This window comes from Aptenodytes patagonicus, chromosome 3 (genome assembly GCF_965638725.1).
Source record: "Aptenodytes patagonicus chromosome 3, bAptPat1.pri.cur, whole genome shotgun sequence".
NCBI lineage: Eukaryota > Metazoa > Chordata > Aves > Sphenisciformes > Spheniscidae > Aptenodytes > Aptenodytes patagonicus.
The window spans coordinates 106,791,194-106,811,564 of NC_134951.1; the positions used below are offsets into that span (position 1 = coordinate 106,791,194).

The 20,371-nt window shown below is 42.8% G+C and overlaps 1 protein-coding gene across 2 annotated transcripts in view; it reads left to right on the forward strand.

The window, feature by feature from the left end:
• The first annotated feature begins 657 nt into the window (after window positions 1–657).
• SMYD2 (SET and MYND domain containing 2) overlaps window positions 658–20,371 on the forward strand; it is a 30,206-nt gene continuing 10,492 nt past the window's right edge. The window contains exons 1-6 of one of the 2 annotated variants that reach the window (XM_076334561.1): window positions 658–934; window positions 4,104–4,167; window positions 11,645–11,755; window positions 13,391–13,451; window positions 15,782–15,906; window positions 19,519–19,586. In XM_076334561.1, coding sequence (XP_076190676.1) covers window positions 753–934; window positions 4,104–4,167; window positions 11,645–11,755; window positions 13,391–13,451; window positions 15,782–15,906; window positions 19,519–19,586 — 611 coding nt within the window. In that variant the 5' untranslated portion in view covers window positions 658–752. The remainder of the gene's footprint in view (window positions 935–4,103; window positions 4,168–11,644; window positions 11,756–13,390; window positions 13,452–15,781; window positions 15,907–19,518; window positions 19,587–20,371) is intronic. The other variant, XM_076334562.1, reaches the window with a different exon arrangement.

The window sequence follows — 20,371 nt, forward strand, 5'->3', positions numbered from 1 at the left end:
AGTCACGCAGGGGTCCCTCTGCCATCATAGCCCTACGGCAGGCAGTGTAAACTAGGATGGCTGGTGAGGGAACCTGAATGGCACCTGACTTGCACGAGCTGAGTCCTGCTCTAGTTATCAAGCAGGGCATGCCACCTGAAGCCCACTGTGACCTGGACAGCAAAACTGTTCATGACTGAAGTGCTTTGTCTTGGGAGGCCTTTCTCTTACTCTGGATAGGGGCTGTGAGGTTGGTGGGGCGAGCCCCTTCCCCGGGGCACTCCCTGCTCGAGATCTGGGTCTGAGGCCAGGTCTCGGGGAGGCTTTCACCGCGTCTTTGAGTGGAGGTATGCGTGGGCAGCCCCCTCCCTGATGCCAGCCCACGGCGGCTGAGCTGAGAGTGCCGGGGGCCGGGTGGCTCTCCCAGCACGCCTGCCGGGCAGGGTTTTGGGGCCCAGCGGGCCGAAATTGCCCCGGCCCCTTCCAGCCAGGCCCGGCGGAGCCGCGCCCGCAGCGGGAACACGACTTCCCGGGTGCGCAGTCGCCGGCCGCCCTCCCCGGTCACCGCCGGCTAATCCCCCGCCGCCCGGAGGAGGCGCTTCCCGGGCCGCACGGCGGGCAGGGGCAGGCGGCAGCGGCCCTCCGCCGCGCCGCAGCACGCTAGGACCCGGCGGGCCCCCGCCGCGGCCTCCCCGGGCGCCCGCTGCAGGCGTACGCGGGCCGGGAGCCCGGCGGAGGCCTGCCCCGGCGCCCCTTCCCTTCCCCGCGGCGGGATGCGCTCGGAGGCGGCGCCGCAGCCGGGCGGCCTGGAGACGTTCGTCAGCGCCGGCAAGGGCCGGGGGCTGCGGGCGCGGCGGCGCTACGCCGTGGGAGAGCTGCTCTTCAGCTGCCCGGCCTACACCGCCGTGCTGACCGTCAGCGAGCGCGGCAGCCACTGCGACGGCTGCTTCGCCAGGTAGGGCCGGGGGAGGCCTGGGGCGGGCCCGCGGGGCGGCGGCGGCTCGGCGTGCGGCGGCGGGGCCGGCCCCGGGGCGGCTTCTCGCGGGTCGGCCGGCGGCGGCCCGCCCCAAGCCAGCGGCGGGTCGGCCCACCCGCGTCCGCCGGCCGTGGCCGCCTCAGTCGGCGGCGGCGTGCAGGCCGCTGCTCCGCGAGCGGGCCCGCTCCTCGGCCCCGCGAGCGCTGATGGCGGCAGCGGTGCCCCGCAGAGGGTTCGCCGGGGTCTCGGGGGGCCTTTCCTTGCAGAACTTTCCTCCTCCTCGGCTCGTGGTTCTCTGGCGGCAGCGCCGTGACGGAACTTTTAGCTCCAAACTGGTTTTCCTTGTTTAACAGTTCGGGAAAAAGAAAGAAAGAGGAAAGTTTTGCTCTTCACGTGCTCTGGCAGTTACGTAGACACATGCCTAACCTTGCGCTGATGGGAAGTTTCATCCTAACGTCACAGTAACATCGTAATGTTATGTAATAGTAACGTAGTAGTCACTGATTTTAATGAAGTTTTGAAAAGGGAGAAAGGGTCTGCAGCTGCCTAATTCGCGCTTTGCATTTCCATGGTGCGAATGGAATATAGATGAATGGAATATATATAGCTGTAATGAAATACATAGAAATATCTGTATGCTTCTCTGTCCGAAACCTTAGTCTTCTGGCAAATTACTTTTACTAGGGCAAAGCACAGGCAGCGCGAGAGATTCGTTACCGTGTGACAGTGAGCCTTTAAACTCGAGTGCGGCGTGCGCTGACGGCAGGCCTGCTGCTGCGTGTTTCGTGGCTCCCGGCTCTGGCGGGCTGCGGGGTGCTCGAGTTTTCTGGGGGCTCAGCAGCTGCCCCTCCTCGCCTGTGTGGAGGGGCAGTTTGACCTGGTGCGGGTATTCCAGTGGTTGCCATAAACCTTTCAATGTCAGCTGCCACAGCAAAAAAAAAAAAAAAAAAAAAAAGCAGCTTAGGGTTATCGTTAGAAAATTAGGCATGGACGTGACACTGTGGCATGTCACACCACACCACGTTTTTAAAAGGTATAGTACTTTCCTGACTTTTGGCAGCTTACGAAGAATGCTTACCTGGTTATAATTCCGAGCAAATGTTAGTGCTTGCCTCAGTAAAGGAAAACAACTGTTGTACTTTTGCTGTTTTTACCAATATGTAAGTATTGCTTGCATATGTAGACTGAGAGGCAGACTGAAGAATATAATTACTACACTCCAGTAGGTCTTTTAATCTCTTGTCCTGTCATCTTAACTCACTTATGATTTTCATTTTCTTCTCTTTTCTCTTGACCTTGTCCTTTTTCTTTCCTCATTACCTTATCTACTTACATGACTTATGCACTTTATTCACCCCTCTCTGCATATGAGCACCTAATATGGTTCCTAGTGAAGTCAGTGAAGCAAGTCCCATTAATTTGTAGAACTGAGGTGATTTTCCTCTCCTCCTTCACCACCCGTGGCTTTTCCTAGCCCATAAGTTTTGGGTTTTTTTTCTCTTGTGCCTAACCACAAATTCCCTTGTGCCAAAGAAACTGGCTGGTTTTGTTTATCACATCCAGAAGATTTCTCTCTGTAAAAGGACCAAGGAATACTTTCCATGCTCCGCTGATATGAAATAATATTGTAGAGATACCTATTATCTCATGGAATAGCTTTTAAAGATCATCTCCAGGAGCAGCCTATTTAAATGCTGCTTGTTCTCCATGCAAGCTTCTCCCATGGAGCTCTGGAGGAACACAGTGATCAAGGAATACACTGAATGCAGTACCACAGCAGTTACAGTGGGGTAGTCTGAAACCTATTTCACACCAGGGTGATGAGGTTCCACTAAGAGGAAAGATACCTCAGTGATGTAACTTGATCTGCCAGTGCTCAGAAATGTGTTTCGTGTCTGTGCCCCGTTGCATTAGCACTGAACTAGTACATACTAGATTCTGAACTGTGCTTGTTGAACTTGCGAAGAGTGTTAGGAGGAAGGTTGTGGGCTCAGCACTAGTCTTGGGAAGAGAAACTTTGCTAAGTGGTCATGAAACTGTTGTTGTAAAATGGGCAGAATGAGACTAGAACGTTGTATTTGCATCTGGTAGTATTTGTTACTTTAGATACGCAGCTGCGCTTGAGGTACATACTGTCAGCAAGCAGAGTCATGATGTTAGCCTGACTCACTCACGTTGCACCTTCTACTTCGCAAGAACAATCAGAGGATGGATGTCAAGACTTGCTACGCTTTATGGACTCTGAATGCCAGTGACCTCTGAAGTGTTGTACACTATCATATTGTACAAGGACTCTCACCCTTGTTTTACTCCAATGAACTTACCTCAGTTTAAGACAATTTTTTGCCACTTATACTGGGGAGGGTGTGTAGATATTTTAAAGTATTCAATACTGCTGAGAGGTCCCTATTGCTGTCACACCAAAGTGTCACATGTTGGGTAACAAATGCTCTATTTTTGATGGGATCTGCTACAACACATGCACCTTGAAGCAGAAAAGGACCTTCCTTTTGGCAGTTCCCTGTGTTGGGATATATACAGATATAAAAAAGGAGAGCGCGAGCCTTAGGTCACCTTAGAATACACAGATATCAGAGCAGAGGTTAGCAGGACAGTGAGAAGCTACATGGTGTCAGGAGATCAAACATTTAATAATGCAACATGTTTTCTTGGTGTTGGGAGGTGGTTACTCATAAAACAACGGTCATGCTTTCTGTAACCAGACAGAGAAGCAATGGAACTGGCAGAACAGAAGCAAAGGGTTAGTATTGGTGAGCAAGTATACAGAGCAATTGGGAAGTTTGGAAAACAAGGAAAAGTGAGCTATCAGTATGCATCATATATTGGCAAAAAATGATGCTTTCTGTCAAATAGCATAGAATATCATGTTTCCAAACCCAGCAATTTATCAGGACAGCGGAGTGCTTTTGCATAATAACAGTTGTTAGGAAAAACTTGCTTTTGAAACTCTAAACAAATAAAAATAGTGTCTGCTATCGGAAGATGGGTTTCAAGCTGTAGTTGTAGCGTTCTGAAGAAAATAGAGTTTTCATTGTGAAATGCAAAATATTGTGCAAAAAGTGATGCAGGATACATTTGGATTTCATTCCGATTTATAGAACAGAATACTTTCTGTTTTCTTTTTAAGGAAAGAAGGATTGTCCAAGTGTGGAAGATGTAAACAGGCCTTTTACTGCAATGTGGAATGTCAGGTATGGTAATGCAATTATAGGGTGAGGGTGCGGGGGGGAAGGAGGGAGGGGTTGCTGAACTCCATTTCTTGTTTGTGTGGCATTGATAGTCTCTAATTGTCATTATGGTTAATAGTAGTCCAGTCAGTTTTAGCATCCCGCAGATGCTGATCGTGGAGTTGTGCATTGGACAATTACAGGATTTGGACATGGTCTGCATGAGTCTTTCAGGATCAGTAGCTCCAGGGCTTGGTACCACTGAGACTTTGATTAGAGCTGCCTGTCAGCCCACTAATTATGTCTGTATTACTTCTTTCTTTAAGCACAAACCAGATAATTTAACATTAGCTCGCTAAACTGGTAAGAGAGTCTGTGTCTAATGGAAAAATCAAATCACTAAATAGCTATCTTAAGGGGGTTTTGTTGGTTTTTATTTAGAATCTTTGCAAATATTTTGGGTGGCCACAGCTGACAGTAGTCATAACCATTTGAAACCTACCTAGCTTTCTCCGTAGCTCACTCATTCTGGCAACTTTTGTTCTTTTTGTATTTTTGTTTTTTAAAAGCCCCTGAAAATAGAATATAAGCGTACACTAAAGCAGAGCAATATGAAGTCATCCAAAACATTTGCATGCAGTTTTAATTCCATTTTTACTTCAAACTAGAATAAGCACCTCTCAAAAAAAAAAAATTTTGCCAGAACTAGTATCTAGCCTTTGTGGGCTGTCAACTTGATATGGAAGAATTATCCAGTTTACGTGTGAAAAACTCAACTGGATTGCTAGCTAAATAACGTAAGCTATGTAAGATCTGTGGTGCTGGGCACAGAGTATGGAACAGTGCTCATGAAGGATTTGAGTCACCAAAGGTCTGGCATGCAACTATGTGTTAGCTATAAATAATCCAAACCTTCTCCTACATGGGAGCGTGCTGTTGAGTGCGTGGGTTGCATGCAAAGTATTCTCCATTGTCATTATCTGGATGGAGATGTTGCAGTTTGTGCTGTTCAGTTCCCAAGCACTTTGGAGATGGCTACCGCCTTTATTTCAAGGATATATCTTATACTCCCATTGCAAAAGTTGCAAAGCGAGCCTGGCCTCCCCTTAGTTTTCCTTCTATGGCCTCCCCAGATTCCTGCTTTCCCACAGCGTCTTAGTGAATTGTGGGTGAATCAAATGGCCTTTTGGTTTTGAAGCACCAGGAGGACTCAAAATGCTTAAAATAAATAAGTTTTTTACAAAATTTGCAATAGTTCACAGAATATTGAAAGATTGACAGCCAGCAGTTGCTGGGAAGAAAGAGAACGCTTACTGTGTGAGCATTCTTAAGGCTCTTGAGAGAAATCTGGATGAGTTTTAAAGACAGTATAGAAAAAACCCATGATTCATTCATGAGAAATGCTTATCTGTAAGAAATGTTTCCATATGACATTATTTCTTAGGAAGCTTTTAACTAGATGAGAGAAGGAAATGCTTGAACAAAGCAATTTACTGGCTGTTTAGCGCTTTTTATCTGAGATTGTGAGTTTCTTCTCTTACCATATAAAATTCACAATGGTTTATGAAGCAGGTAAGCAAGATTTACTGAAGTAGGAAAGCTCAGTGATTTGTGCCAGGAAAAATAGCAAGTAGATATCATGGTGGAAGTAGTAGAACTTATTTCTGCTGATCCATGGTCCTTTGCTTTTACCTCCAAGTCCCTTCTTCAGTCCCTCCCTCAGTGTCCTGACTTCTAGCCTTGACAAAGTTTATGCTTTTATATTTAAGAACAAGGAGGGTTTTTTTCTCTCTTTCCGCTGGGTAAAGTCTTGTACAGGTATTGCTTTCTTAATTTGATTCTTTTTTAATTTTTTTTTTTTTTTGTGGTCAGAATACTCTTTCTCTAGTAGGGCATATTCCGAGAATAAAAAACTGAACTGCTCAAACTGATTGTCCTTAAGACTGCAGGAGGTGATGCTCAGCAAAAGCCTGTCTGTCTGATAAGTTAATGAATTAAAATCTTTTCTACCTGTTGGTGTGTAGTATGATGCTTTAGATACAAAGGCATTTTTTAGATGTTGTGATGTCTAGACAATAGTATGACAAGCACAGGTACCAGCACTTCACTCTTACTGGTGGTATGCATATGGCTTTTGACTCCCTAGTTGATATAACGTTAACTTCCATGTTTTGGGCCCTTCTGAGTCTGATGAAATTTATGAATGTTGCTGAGATTGAATTCTTTGACATTCTTTCAAAGTTACCTTCAAGCATAATATTCTCTAGAAACTGGTCTCCACTGACTGTACGTGCTGCACAGACAATCTGCACTGCATCTTCATCCCTGTCTTGTTCAAAGGCACTTTTCAGCAGTTCAGCAATTCTTTGTCAAAGCCAGAAAGGACATCTGTGCCTTGATACTGAACTTGTAACACTGGGATGTACAGTAAATGTGTCCCTTTTGCCTCCATGGATGTGAGACTTCTTCACGCAACACTGATAAAAGGACAGGGCTGTACTTGAGAATTGTGATGGCATTGTTAATTTGATTTTTTTTTTAAGTTAATTTTCTCTGTAAATCCATGTTGTCTTTGCTCAGTTCAGCTAAAAGTTACATGTACCTGACAAGGGCATGGTATGATTTCATATGTTGGTTAGTACCTTGTTAATATAATTCAGTTTGACAACTGTTTTATCACATGAAGTATACTGTATGGGATAGAAAACTGAATTTTTTGAGCTTACTCTTTTCTTACTTAAAGACTTGCTATACCACAATTCATAGGAATTCTTTCTAGTGGTGGGGAGAGATGGATCAGAAGGAGACAAGAGAAGGGTGCCAAAGTGTGCAGCAGGTAACAAATTTTTTGGATGTCTTTTTCAGAATTAGGGATTTTATAACTGCAGACACCTTCCTCTCTCTAGTGCGTTTCTGTTCAATGAGGTTTTTTTTCTCTTTCAGAATAATGTGATTACTGAAAGTAAAGTTAGTGACGCTGCATGTATTTTCCACTCTGTTGAGCCATATAGTACCCTTGCCTTGAGGTTCTTAAAATACTTTCCAAGCGTTTAATGAATGAAGCCTGACAGCAGCCTTTGTGGCATTTCTGTTTTTGCAAATGGGCTATAGGTACACAAAGATACATTGACTTGCTGAAGATCCCCCAAGTGGTAAAAGAGTGCATCTCCTGCCATACGGCCAGGTGTTTGATGCATTGACCAAGTCCTGCTTTGCAGTATAATTCCTTTGCCCAGGTCGCTGGGAAAGGTGGTGTCACACTGTAGTGTGAGGGACTGAACCCAGGGGAAGACAAAGTCTTGCAGTGATATAGTGGCTGATTTGTTTAGGTCTCTATACACACACATATGCACGCATGCTGGCCCTGGCACAGTTCCCTTAGTGCTACAATGCGTCTTTTGCCAGTTTTGGTTTATTATTTTGCTTTTAAGATAGGTAACCTTAAGTTTGACCTATATTAAGCTGGATGTTTGCATAGGCATAGATTCAGTCTCAGATGCGGGGCACGTGAGAGTGGAAGTTGTCTTCACTGACTGTCCTTGCTGCCTTGAATGTTTTGTGGGTTGGTAGGATCTAGCCTGGGTTTGCTGCGTCTTTCGTTTCCCAGCCCCTAATCCAGTTCTTCTTTTAAAAGGGTTTGTGATTTCCAGCTGATTCATACCGTTCTGCTCTCCACTATTGCCTCCTCAAAGCACAGGCCTGTTATTATAGTAGTGGCTTTCAGACCCCATCTGCAGCTGTTCGGGTCTTGACTTCTTAAATTATAATAATTTTAGTCAAACAGCAGGAGACCTGTGCTCATTTTTTCTCCTCAGAAATTAGCTGCTGAAACACTCTGAAGAGAAATGTTTTAAGAGGGTTACGTGGTTGCAATTGTGGAACTGGTGAACTTGAACCAGCTACTGGAGCTCCTCTTTCTGTTATTACACATAGCTATTATTTATCCCAGACAGAGTGGAGATCAGCTAGTCAAAGTGCAGAAAGAGATGTTTTTGTCATGACTTTCCATATTTGAAATATATTTAGAACAAAATATTTACGGGTTTTTCTTAACATGTCGTGTTAGAGTGCTGTAGTTGGTATTTCTGGAGTAGGGGAAACACGTATTTTTAACAAGCTAGTAAACCTCAAAATGTAGTTGTAGACCTGGAATCAGCATCAAGCAGATGTATTTTAAATGGGACCGTGTAGAAATTGCCCGCTCCTCTTTGGTGAGCTGTAGAAAAAAAAATGAAATTCTTGCTGTAATGATTCTGCACAAGAGGAACCTGATGCTGCAAGACCCTGGTTAAGATTGCCTTGGGGAAGTGTCTGTCCCCCTATCCAAAAACTTTCTCCATGTGATTTTCTTTGATAAATGTCTCCTGTGGACCTTTTGAACATTAACCCATGGAAGTCAAATGCCCTCTATGGCCCAGCATTCAGTAAATGATGGTAGGGAAGGATGGCTGTGAAGACGTGTGAAACTCTTACCTTCACTGCTTGGTGAAGGACTGTATCAGAGAACTTTACCGGATAATGTCAGACATCAGAAGTTGCCTCACTGAAATTCGATTAAAGAGTTGGATGCCATTTGAGCATAATTGGGCCTTAAGCTTTGAGGACGTGGGCTTAACCCCTACTCTGGCTTGCCCAGCATTTCTGTCTGGTATTTGCCTGTGTTTCTTTTTGATCAAGTGAAATACAACAGAAATTTTACATCCTGTTGAAAAAGTCCATGTGAGGAAGGAGGTGCGAGGACATTTGTTTGGGCTTGAATCTTCTTTTTTTGAGTGTTACATTTTGTTGTTTGGTTTGTTTTTTTTTTTTTATGCTGAGCTATATGTCAGTGTTCTGGGAATTAATCCAGTAGTCCTGGACGGTGGAATTGTTCTGAAGAATTTGGTGGAGAAGATTGTTTCCATGCTTTGATGTGAAAAGCATAAGCTTTAAATAACTTCCCTTCCAAAAATGTTGTCACTCACTTCTAAATGAAGGGAAAAATACTGCGGATGTAATGAAAATAGGAAAAAAAAAATCATTAATGTAGCATTAGGGATTCAACTAGAACAATGCTACCTGTTATAATTCAAACTACTTAGAGAAAAACATGGAAAAGAATGCAAAATACAGTCCTGCTGTTATCGCAGGGAAAGCTGCTGTCACAGTGTTTCCATCCCAGGTATTACTCAGTCATCAGTACTCTCTTCTTGTGGTGTTTCAGGCTTTTATCTCATTTCACACAATTCAGCCATGTCTTGTCCCTTTAACCTCCCTACTAGTTCATATAACTCAGTATGATTCTGCCTGGGGAAAGATTTTAATTAACAATGGGTAAAGAATGAAGGGAACAAACGGATTTTTAAAAACACTGCTTTGAGACAGGCACGTGATTTTGCATTTTGATTTTTTTGTTTTATCAGGTAATATCTCCTGTTTATTTAACCGGTGTGTATGGATGTGGGTCCTACAAAACTTCAGGTTCTGTGCCTTTGCTTCTTGCACACCCAGCAATCACGCTGATGCTGGTGGGCGTCGTGGGTGTGCAAGAAGGGGTGAGAGATGAGGTCTCCCTCTGTCTCTCTTCTTAGCATTTAGCCTGTGGATTCCTAAGCAAAGGCTATCGGGAATTTTCCAGAAAAAGGTCTTGAGGCATACATAGGAAATAGGCCTCTTGGGTGACGCATTTTGTAGTGTGACAGCTGTAGGAGAGTTGGGAGTGCAATTTCACATGACATGATTGCAGTGTAATGTACTATTTTGGTTCTCCTGGTCTGTATTGCCACGTCCTCTTAGAACATTTACACTGGAACTTATTTCAAGCAGCCTGTATGTAGGTTTTTTTCGAAGTACCGTACTGAGATATCAAGGACAATGAAGTTGACATTGTGAGGGGTTGAATACCCTTGCAGTGTTCCACTGCTTCAAATCCTGCATGAGGCTGGGGCGGGTGTTCATCTTTCTTTTCCTAATAAAATAAACTCCTAAAGCTGCCCATGCCCAGGGCAATTAAAATGGCGATTTTCAATGGAAGAATTTTTTGGTGTACTGACTCTGAAATTAGTGATCTCAGCTTTTGTTTTGTTCTGCAAAACCTGTAAATAAGTGGACCGGCAAAGGCAGGAGGCACTGGGGGTACTGATTCAGCTGAGTATTTGAGGTGCCTTGAGTTGTCCTATGTGGCCTCCAGCTACAGCTCCCACAAGACCTGCATCTCCGACTAGACCTGTATCATACCTACTGGTCCTACGTAGATGTTTTAGCATAGGGTATCTCAAATGGCTCTTGCCATCAGTGGTTAGGCAGCTGAGGGAAACTCTGTGTTTCTTCTGTTCCTGCCACTCAATCACTCTGATAGGCTATACTGAATTTTTTAAAAATTATTTTTAAATTTTTTTTTGAGTGGGCTAACACTGGGTCTGTGATATTGGGTGAATCACAGTAAGGGGAATTAAGAGCTTTCCGGAGGCTGCAAAAAGGTTTTCAAGTTTTCACTTTCAATCAATTACAAATTTGTGGGATTTGTTTTGATTTCTTTCCCCTGCTACTGTTTTCCACCAGTTTAAATCTGGTCTGAAAACAAAACTTGATGGTCCCTATACAGGCAGAACACTATAGGTTTGTTCTAACACACTGCTATAAATGTGTCTGGGATGAGATCTCGAAATAAATAACTGCATTGCTTGAATATAGAAATAAGAATATTTCCATGTTTGAATAAATAAATAAAATGAAATTTGATGCAGTCTGGGGACAGCCCATGCCAGGCTCTGTGTGCCAGTGCACAGAGTGTTAATCTGTGATTCTGTGCTCATCTTTGAAAGTTTCTGTTGCTTTGGAGGGAGTCTGTAGAGTGCCAAGAGCTAGTGGCTTGTGCCATCACTCTGAGTCTTATTGTATGTTGAGCTAGGAATATGCTACACATTCTTAACTAAAAGGTGTTTGTCTTTATTCATGTGTTTTCATTGCCCAGCTGTACTCTTATTCTACAATATTTAAGGAAAAAATCTGATAATTCTATTCAGTAGGTCTGGTTTTGACCTTACATATACCGATTCTTACAGTGATTGTGAATCCATTGACTTCAGACACATTACTCCCGATTACACCAGGGTCATCTCATAATGAGGGGCCAAGGTATTAAATGGAAATGAACCCAATAAAGCCATCAAGCTCAGAGCTACTCTGTCCTCACATGCTTGATCTGAACAATAAGAACTGGTGATTTATAAATCATGTTGTCTGTTTGCTTCTTTGTCATTTAATTCTTTTTTCCGTTGAATAAATGAAGATGTTCTGACCTTAACTCATCCCTTGTGAATTTGTTTGAAAAAGCAGGATAGCTGTATCCCTTAAATGTGACTCAAGCTTTTGTTCAGATTTAGTGAGTGTCATCTTATTTTTTTTAAAGGAAACACATTTCACTTGACCTCTAGGATCTGGCAGGACTTGCTGCATCCTCTTTTTCATCACTTTATCTTCGTGGCTTTTTTTTTTTTTATATATTTTTCTACATTTTCAGAAGGAAGACTGGCCAATGCACAAGCTAGAGTGTTCCGCCATGTGCGCTTTTGGGCAGAACTGGAATCCCTCTGAGACTGTGAGGCTAACGGCGAGGATCCTTGCCAAACAGGTGAGCAGGAGGCTAGACTTCGGAGGTACGTTCCTACTCTGGGTGCCAGGGAAGGCAGGAAAATGAAAATTGACCGACAGTAACTGTCCCTGCAAAGCACATACATACTAGCTTCCTGTGTACAGATGGGTGTAATATAGAGCATGAGCAGCTGAACGAACTGACCATCAGATTACTGCAGCAGTGCCAGGGCCACCATAGTCCAGCTGGAGGCTTTTGGGGGAAGATGGCAAAAGGCTAGTGAGGTTTTAAGCTGTGTAGCTGTAACTTATGGTCAAGGTACTGTTGAACAGAGTCTGGAAAAGTTTACTGATAGTTTCACAATGTGCATGGTGTTTCAGCCTCCATTCTGGTAGATTGGAGCTCTTGGTTACATGTGTGGGCTAGCACCAAGGCCGCGTTGGTGAAGAGAAAGAAGAATGATACTTGGTACATGTGGTTAAATTCTGAGGAATGCTCCTAGTGTTGCATGTCTGCAGACACTGACAACTTTATGAAGCAGTTGCTAGTTGTACTATTTTTCAGCTATAACTGCGTAGCATTGTGTAGTATATAACTCCCAGTACATTTGTGAGTCAAGAACACCTCTGAGGTATTCAGGTTTAAATGTTTACGATTACTGGAGTTACCTGGTAAAAAACAGAGATTGAGAGAGAAATCTCAGGCCCTTGGTCTTTGGAGAAAAAGAATGTTGTTATTAAGGAAATAAGATTGCAATGTCAACCTCCAATTCAGTGTTCCCTAACTATATGGATACTGAGGATAACACAAGTGCTTACAGGGAGGGGAGAGGATTCATGAGTTTCAAGGTTGTTATGCTGTGTATCTTTGTAGAGCTCTAAACTCTCTCCGCAAAAACAAATCCTCTTTGAAGCATATTTGTGTGATTGAGGTCTGCTTATGTGACAAGGGCAACCTGGATACTGTACGTAGTGAGGATTTTGGTGGCCTGCTGGGAAGGTAGCTGCATACTTGCTCTGTGTGTAGATGTGTGTGTGAATGTATTTGTGTGTGACTTAATTAAAGCGTGGTTTAGTGGTGATCTACAAACAAAATCGAATGTTTAATGACAAAAAGTCATTGGAATAAATTTGTGCTTTTATCGCTTACAGGGAGGGGGGAGAACCCTACATGTCATATAAAAGCTAAATATGCAAACCATAGTCCCTGAACCTCAGCTGCTGGGCCACCTGCAAAGCCATATTTAATGGCCAAGATTACAAAGAAGTGGCCTTAGGCCAACAATGGAGCATTGCTTTTGAACTCTGTCAACAGTCAGTTTATTCACTTTCCTCAAAGCAAAGCCTGTCTCCTGCCTGCTTGCTATTGTTAGCAGCTTTCTGGGTGTCTAGAACAAAGCAAATGACATATTTAAAGTACTGTTCAGTTTATGTATATAAATTTGATAGGAGTTAATCTTTGGCTGCCTAATTTGGTACAGAGAGAGTATTTCTATGGCTTTACTAAGGGTAGTCAATTTAACTCATTGCTGTTCATCAACTTCTATAAATTCCATACAGTGTGGATTTGGGTTTGTTTTACAGATGGGAGTTCCCAGCTTATGAATGAGTAGACAAAACTGCCTACTTAAAATATTAAAATATTTTCTTGTTGTTTTTTTCCCCGTATTGCTAGAAAACTCACCCTGGAAGAACACAGTCAGAGAAACTGCTTGCTGTAAAAGAGTTTGAATCGCGTAAGTAAAAAAGGCTTGCAGGTAAACAGAGGCAGTTATCTATATTCATGATTTGCTTTACCCCCTGGCCCCCCCTCCATCAAAACCTTTCAGAGCATCCCACTCCTGTTGGAGAAGGGGAGTAAACAAAGAGAATTGTAGTTCCTCTTTTTTTGAAAGTGCAGTGCTTTTCTTTCTTTCTTTCTTTCTTTCTTTCTTTCTTTCTTTCTTTCTTTCTTTCTTTCTTTCTTTCTTTCTTTCTTTCTTTCTTTCTTTCTTTCTTTCTTTCTTTCTTTCTTTCTTTCTTTCTTTCTTTCTTTCTTTCTTTCTTTCTTTCTTTCTTTCTTTTCTTGGTCACTTGTCGGGGCTGTGAAACAAGGGTGAAAACCTAGACAGAATTAATTATGTAGCATACATCCATCTCATGGCTTTTCTGGTACTGTAGTGTCTTTTGAGAATTGTAATGTTGTAAAATTAAAATAGCTGGTATTTGTTACCAGGAGGCATAAAACCAGAGACAGCACAGTTGCTTGATGGTGACAGTGACTAAGGGGCTAATTGCAGAACCCTCTGGACTGTGCTTCAGTATCTGTCACTGCCAGTCAAATCTGACATGTTATATACGATTGTGTTGAAATTCCATGTCCTAAATGCTCCAAAATAATCCAAGGAAGGAGATGAGGCAATGGCTTGCTTTTAACTGGAAGGCTGCTGTTTACATCCGGTGAGGCAGAGTTAGAAATTGAGCAACTAGGGCACTAGTAACCATCCTGGCATAGTTTTCACTGGTCTGTCGTTTCTCTTTCTTGGTGCTGGGGGTAATATACAAGGAGACAATAGGTTTGTATATTCACATTTCTCTGATGGTTTCCAAAACCCTTTATAAAATGCTGAATAAATGCAGTCATTGCTAGGACTTGAGGTAGCAGAGTAACGAAGCATCGCAAGATTACAGTCTTATTTGCTTCCTGGACAAAAGCTCCTGTCACAGCTGTTGGAACAACTAGGGAAATAAGGGGGAAAAATACCAACATTTGACTTTGCCTAAGGCAAGGATAATTTTTACAGGTAGGTTAGTAGGATTGAGGTTGAGGAGGATGGGTAAGTGCTGAAGTAATTTCTGTATATTCTTCTGCATTGCAGCTTGTCTTCAATAATTTACTAATTTGGGAGCTAAAAGGCTGAAATAATTTTCTGTTGCAATGTCCCCCTTGTCCTTTAGGAGCCCTTGTTTCATTTCTGGTTTTGTTAGTAAGAACCCCTTGTTCCTTCTGCCTTGTTGACTCTCTTCATCTCTTAGCACGCTTTTGCCATCTTCAGCAGTTGCCTTACTCTTTGCTACACTCTGCACAGGAGAGGAAAAGGCACCTGGCTGTCAGTTGGAAGCTCAAAATTTTTTATTTCTGATTTGTCCTAATTCTCATCAAATTGTCCCATTTCATTTTCCTCAGTATTTTTTGTGACTCTGCTGTCATTCACATCTGCTCTTACAAATCATTTCCCACTTCTTCCACTGTTTTGCAGCCTTTTCTCTTCCTGCGTGTTTTTCTCTCCACTGTTATTTTGATTTGGAGAGGGGAAACTGGTGAGTTGCTGGCTCTCCTAGAGCAGGAGTGAGCTGGTGACACTGCCGCTGTGAGGGAGAGGATTAGGAAACAACCTTTCCAACACTGCTCTTGAGGAGAGAGAAGGGACCAGGAGTATATGGTCGATAACCTAGCTCACTCTGCATGAACCAGGCAAAAGATGATTCAGTGGCCACAGCTTTGGCTAGAACCTGTTGTGGGCCTGAGGGTAAATCTCTGAACAAACCCATAAGGGAATACACTTGGCAGGTGTGCCAGGACACTTCCACTGATGTTCCTGCTTTCTTCTATTATCCTCAGATATCTGCAGGTTAAACGCACCTCTATTGATGGTCACCCTCCAGCCCATGGAGACATGGGCATTCTCAGGTAGCTCATAAGGTTGTGTTAGACAGCTGAGGATAGCTACCCACAATTGATAGGCTTCTAGAGGGCCAGGGCTGGCTGGTCTGTTTGCTAGGGTTAACAAACGCATTTTAAACACTGTAACCCTTCTCCCAAGAAAGGGCAATTGGTGTCCAATTACCTGCTAATGTAAAGATGTTAGAAAATGCTTTTTAATCCTGCGTGTTCTTGTAGTGCATGTGTGGCTTTGGCAGAAGCAGCATTACGTTTATGGAAGAACAGACACTTCTTGCAGTACTTCCAAATAGCTGTTCCTTGAGGGGTTTCTGTTTAAGTCTGGGCCTGTTCTAACGTAAGTCTAGCTGCAGTTCATGCGGGAGTGTTCCTGTTACTGAAACGGAATGTATTCTTTGTCCACAGACCTTGACAAACTAGACAATGAAAAGAGAGAGCTGATTCAGAACGACATTGCTGCTCTTCATCACTTTTACTCAAAGCACTTGGAGTACCCTGACAATGCTGCCCTTGTAGTTCTCTTTGCACAAGTAAGTTGGCTAGAACACAGCCTGCTTAGGTGGATAGTGCTGTAGGATTTTAGCCTTTGTGGAAGGGGAAAAATGTTAACGGCAATAGAAACGGTAGCTCTTTGCTTATCTTAGGGAGAGCTGAGTGTGGTTGATGGAGAAGATCCACTTCCTTGACCAGAAGTGGCTAAACATGCCCCATTTCAGTAGTGAGGGGAGAGACACTTGTCTGCAGACTTTCTATGAGGTGCTTCTCAAACACTGAAGAAAAGGGGAAACAGCCTGTATTAGACCCTGTCAAGTTAGGCTTCTTGTGGGCCAAGCATAGTGCAGCTGTTGTTGGACTTCTGTAGAAGGCTGCTGGTTTGAGATCCTACAGAGGCAAAACCTTCATTCAGGATTCAAACTTGTGGAAATCCTTGCTGGTCAGGTCATCATTGTGTTTGACCTTCACAGGAAGTAAACTTCAGAGAAGTAGAAAGAGCAGTCTGAAACTTTTATCTTGTGTGTGGCTTTTAAATGCAGTCAGGTAGTTTGGTCATCTGGAGAGATGAAGGAAAGACAGGATGTCTTGTTAGATAACTTCTGAAATGCGTCACCTCTTTTTTTTCTCACCTGCTTTTCATACGCATCTAGATTGAATGTATTGTAGTGGATGGAATAACACACCAGTGGAATGCTGAAAGATCTATTTTCTTCTTTTGCCTCCTGTACTTCAAAATAAGCTCGTTTTAAACTTAAACGTCTGAGTAAAAAGTTTAATTTTTTTTGAGATTGGGGCAAATGTTGGCTGTTGTGATGAAAGCTGAGATGGCAATACCCTGGTTGGTAGAGCTGGGCATCTACCAACGAGGAGGCATGGTTACTATTACCTTAGTACAGAGGTACTGTTATTTTGTAGGGGAATGATTCTTTAGCATGTTTAACATCTGCTCATCATCCATTGTGTTGTTTCTAATTATACATTTCCCTTCAATGAAAAGTTTTTTTCTGTTTTGAAGACTTTACAATTTATATTTGTCTGAGGGACATCAGTACATCCTGTTTCTTGTGGTGTTTCTGAATATTTTTGTTAGAATGTAGCCATAATCCCCAAAGATTATATTATTTTGGCTATAATGACTTTCGCTTCATGTCCTGTCCTGGACCAGCTCCACCAGATCAACTGACTTCTGTGAACTGCTGACTCCTAGATCTGATATTCCATCCAGTCTTCTCTATAGATGACTAATGTCACCCTTAGGTGTCACCTTAAGCTTCTCCTGATCATCAGGCAACTATCTGCTGCTGTGGACATTGCAATTTTTTTGAACTAAATTCTCCAAAGGTCATCTGGATACTCCTCAGAAGTATTTTACAGGACACAACCTTTTGAGGTTTTAGCTCCAGCATAAATCTTTCTAGAAGAAGGGGAGGCATGTCTGTACTTGATACGTACAAACACGTTTCCTAATAATTAGTTAACTTGACCTAAAACCGATACTATGGATATGCTGCTGCTCCTTTGTTTTGCTTCAACACTTTCTCTGGCCTCATGTTGTCTACTTTGCTTCTCCATTCGGCATTTTTTCTCCCTGTGGCTTAGGGCAGTCGTTTGGGACTCGGATACCTCTGACTCCTTGCTCACTGCTTTTTGTGGGCTTTGTCTGATGTTTCTTACTCAACACAGCTAAGGTGTAATTGGTCCTTTTGAGTGGAGCAAAGATTTTTGTACAAGCCATCCTTGCCTCTCATTGCTCTCTTCCCCAGCTGTTGGTATCATTCTACTCTCTTTTGTCCCTGCAGAACATAGCTCTCGAGACTGGTGCTCTTCCTCCTCAGTCTCACCTTGTCATACTCTTCAGACAGTTCCTCTCTTGTCTCAAGTTCCAGCATCTCATCCTTTCCTTGAAGACCTTGCATAATTTTGTGCCTCCCTTTGCACGTTCTGTTTTCCACCATTGGGAACAACCCTGAGCTCTAGTTTTCTTGCGGTTGTCTTTTTACTCCCTCCACATTGCCTTTTTTAGTCATGCATTCATCTGGTGAAACCAGTGGTATCTCATCCCTTCTAATTCTTCCTCTTGTGTTATTTTTGGTATGATGCATTCAAGAAGTGTGTTGTCTCTGGCTTTGTGGAGGGGAGTTGATGATAACTCACTACATATTTTTAAATATTTCCCTGTGATTCAGAACCATCAAGCTGTTCTTCATGTCAGCCTCTAGCCTTATGTTCTTACTTGCTGTTGATATAATCTTTCCCTTCTATTGTTTTTGTATTCAGCAATTACATTTTGGTTTTGGTTCAGGTATGCTCATACATTGGCTAGTGCAGTAGCATGCTCATCTTGAGAGACAGGGAGCCTTTGGATGCTACCTTGCTAAAAATAGCAGGATAAAGATCAAGCAAAGATACTGGTGAGCGAATCAGAGAAACAGGACACTTTTCCTTAATTGTGAACTCATCCTGAACAGTTCATACTTGAGGAGTGGCTTTGGGAAGTATTTGTATATTTCTAAAACCCAAACCGAGCTGCGTTCCAGCTTGTGGGCTATATCATTGTTGGTAGCGTTTGTTGTCAACTCTTGCCCTTCCAGAACAAATACTTACACTGTACTTGATTGACTGTTCCTGTGCCCATTGTAGCTTCAGCTGGACTTGGCCACGTGACGGTAGTTGTTTTAGTGCTTTTCTGGCACTTCAGTGAACATTTTGATGATTGTAGGGAGTTGTTGGTGAATGTGGGGAGGGTTCTCTTTATGTTGGCATGTATGTGACTCACAGTGAAAGTGGAATAGAGTACTTGACTGAGGTGCATTTTGGTCACTTAAAGTCACACAAACCACATGAAACAAAGCTGAAACTCCTGTAAGATTCCCTTGTTTAGTGAGAATAAAAGAGGGAGAAAGTATTAAAACCTGCTTGAATCTATCCTGTAAGAAAGATTTGTGAACAAGCTCTTTTGATCCTGTGTCTGTTTAAATTAGGAATACACTTCCTCTCATACTCTGTCCTTTTTCTGTTCCCTCCTATTCTATGTCTTTGTTAGGTTCAAGTCTTTCTCACTGCCTTTTTTGTTCTTTATATGTGTTTAGCTGTAGCTGATATGTGCAACCCTTGATGACAGATGTCATTGTGGCAAGTCTCTGTAACATATGCTCCATTAGAGCTCTGTACAGCCCCGGCCCGGCTGAGTTTGCTGCTGTTCATCCCTACATTGCTCCTTGTGTGCGTAGTTCTACTTCGGCCCTTTACTTGTCATGGCCAAATGAACTCTCTTTGCCCTGTCAGTGTCAGACTTTTTTTCGTGTTTGCAATGGTCTTGCTTTGTCTGACACTCTTTCTAGCGCTCTTTTCAAGCCCCATTTCTCTTGGTTGGCTTTCCAAGAAGCAATCCCCTAGATGTTGTGTCCTGAGCAGGTGCAAGTGTTGGACTGTCAGTTCTTTGGTGTCCTGCACATTCCTTTGGATAGGGACCTTGTCCTCGCTTCACTTTTTGAGATGTCATGTAGCTCCCTGTGAGTACTGGTCAGGTGGAAAGAAAATTGTAAGCAAATTACTGCAATTGACTTCGAAGTATGAGAACGTGAGATGTGAGTGTGGAGTACTTAGCTGATGAGAAGCTGATCTAGTCCCTTTCTCTTTTTCCTTAGGTTAATTGTAATGGCTTCACAATTGAAGATGAAGAACTCTCTCATTTGGGATCAGCCATATTTCCTGAGTAGGTTGATTTTAATAGTTTTAAAAATAAAATTAACTTACTTAAAAACAAACAAAGGTTCTTGCACATGTATGGAAGTAGATCTCTACTGAAAGAAATTTAAACACTTAGTTTGTCTTGTTTTAAATATCTTTAATTAGCTAAGAAAATGTGGCCAATGATTTGCAGCAGGTTTTTTTTTTTTTAAATCTGGTAATTGTAAAATTGCACTTGTAACTTGTTTTGAAGCTTAGATTGTGAACTGTGTGCAGGTTCGTAGGAAACACTTACTTGGCTAGCAGGTTCTGGACAGGGACATCTTGCAATGATCAAAGTGAAATGAAAAGGATTGCAGGTGACTTGCTCTATTCACAACTTTCTGTTTTGGCTGGGTATAATCCTTCACCTGGTGTTCTCTGAACAACATTCTTTCTACCTTTGTTCCTTTGCAAACAGTAAATCCCTTTCATAAGTTCTTTTGGCCTCCTCAGATGTTTTAAAAACTGCGATGCTTTATGTTGCTATGACAGTGGAAAAAATATGTACAAGTTTCTTAGCTTTACAGGTAAACTGCAGATTTTAAGTGTTAACGGCAGTTTGCGGACCGGCGAGCACAGCTCTCTTTAAGGCTGAGGAACATTTCTTCCATTTATGTCTGTCCTTCCCACTTCTTGTTGTAGCAAAGGAGGATATTTTCTGCCCCTGTTCTTTGCAAACCCCATACTGAAAGTATTATCACTGTCTGCTTAGGTTGACTATCTTGTGAGGCATAAATTACTAGTATCTTATCTACATCAAAGTAATCC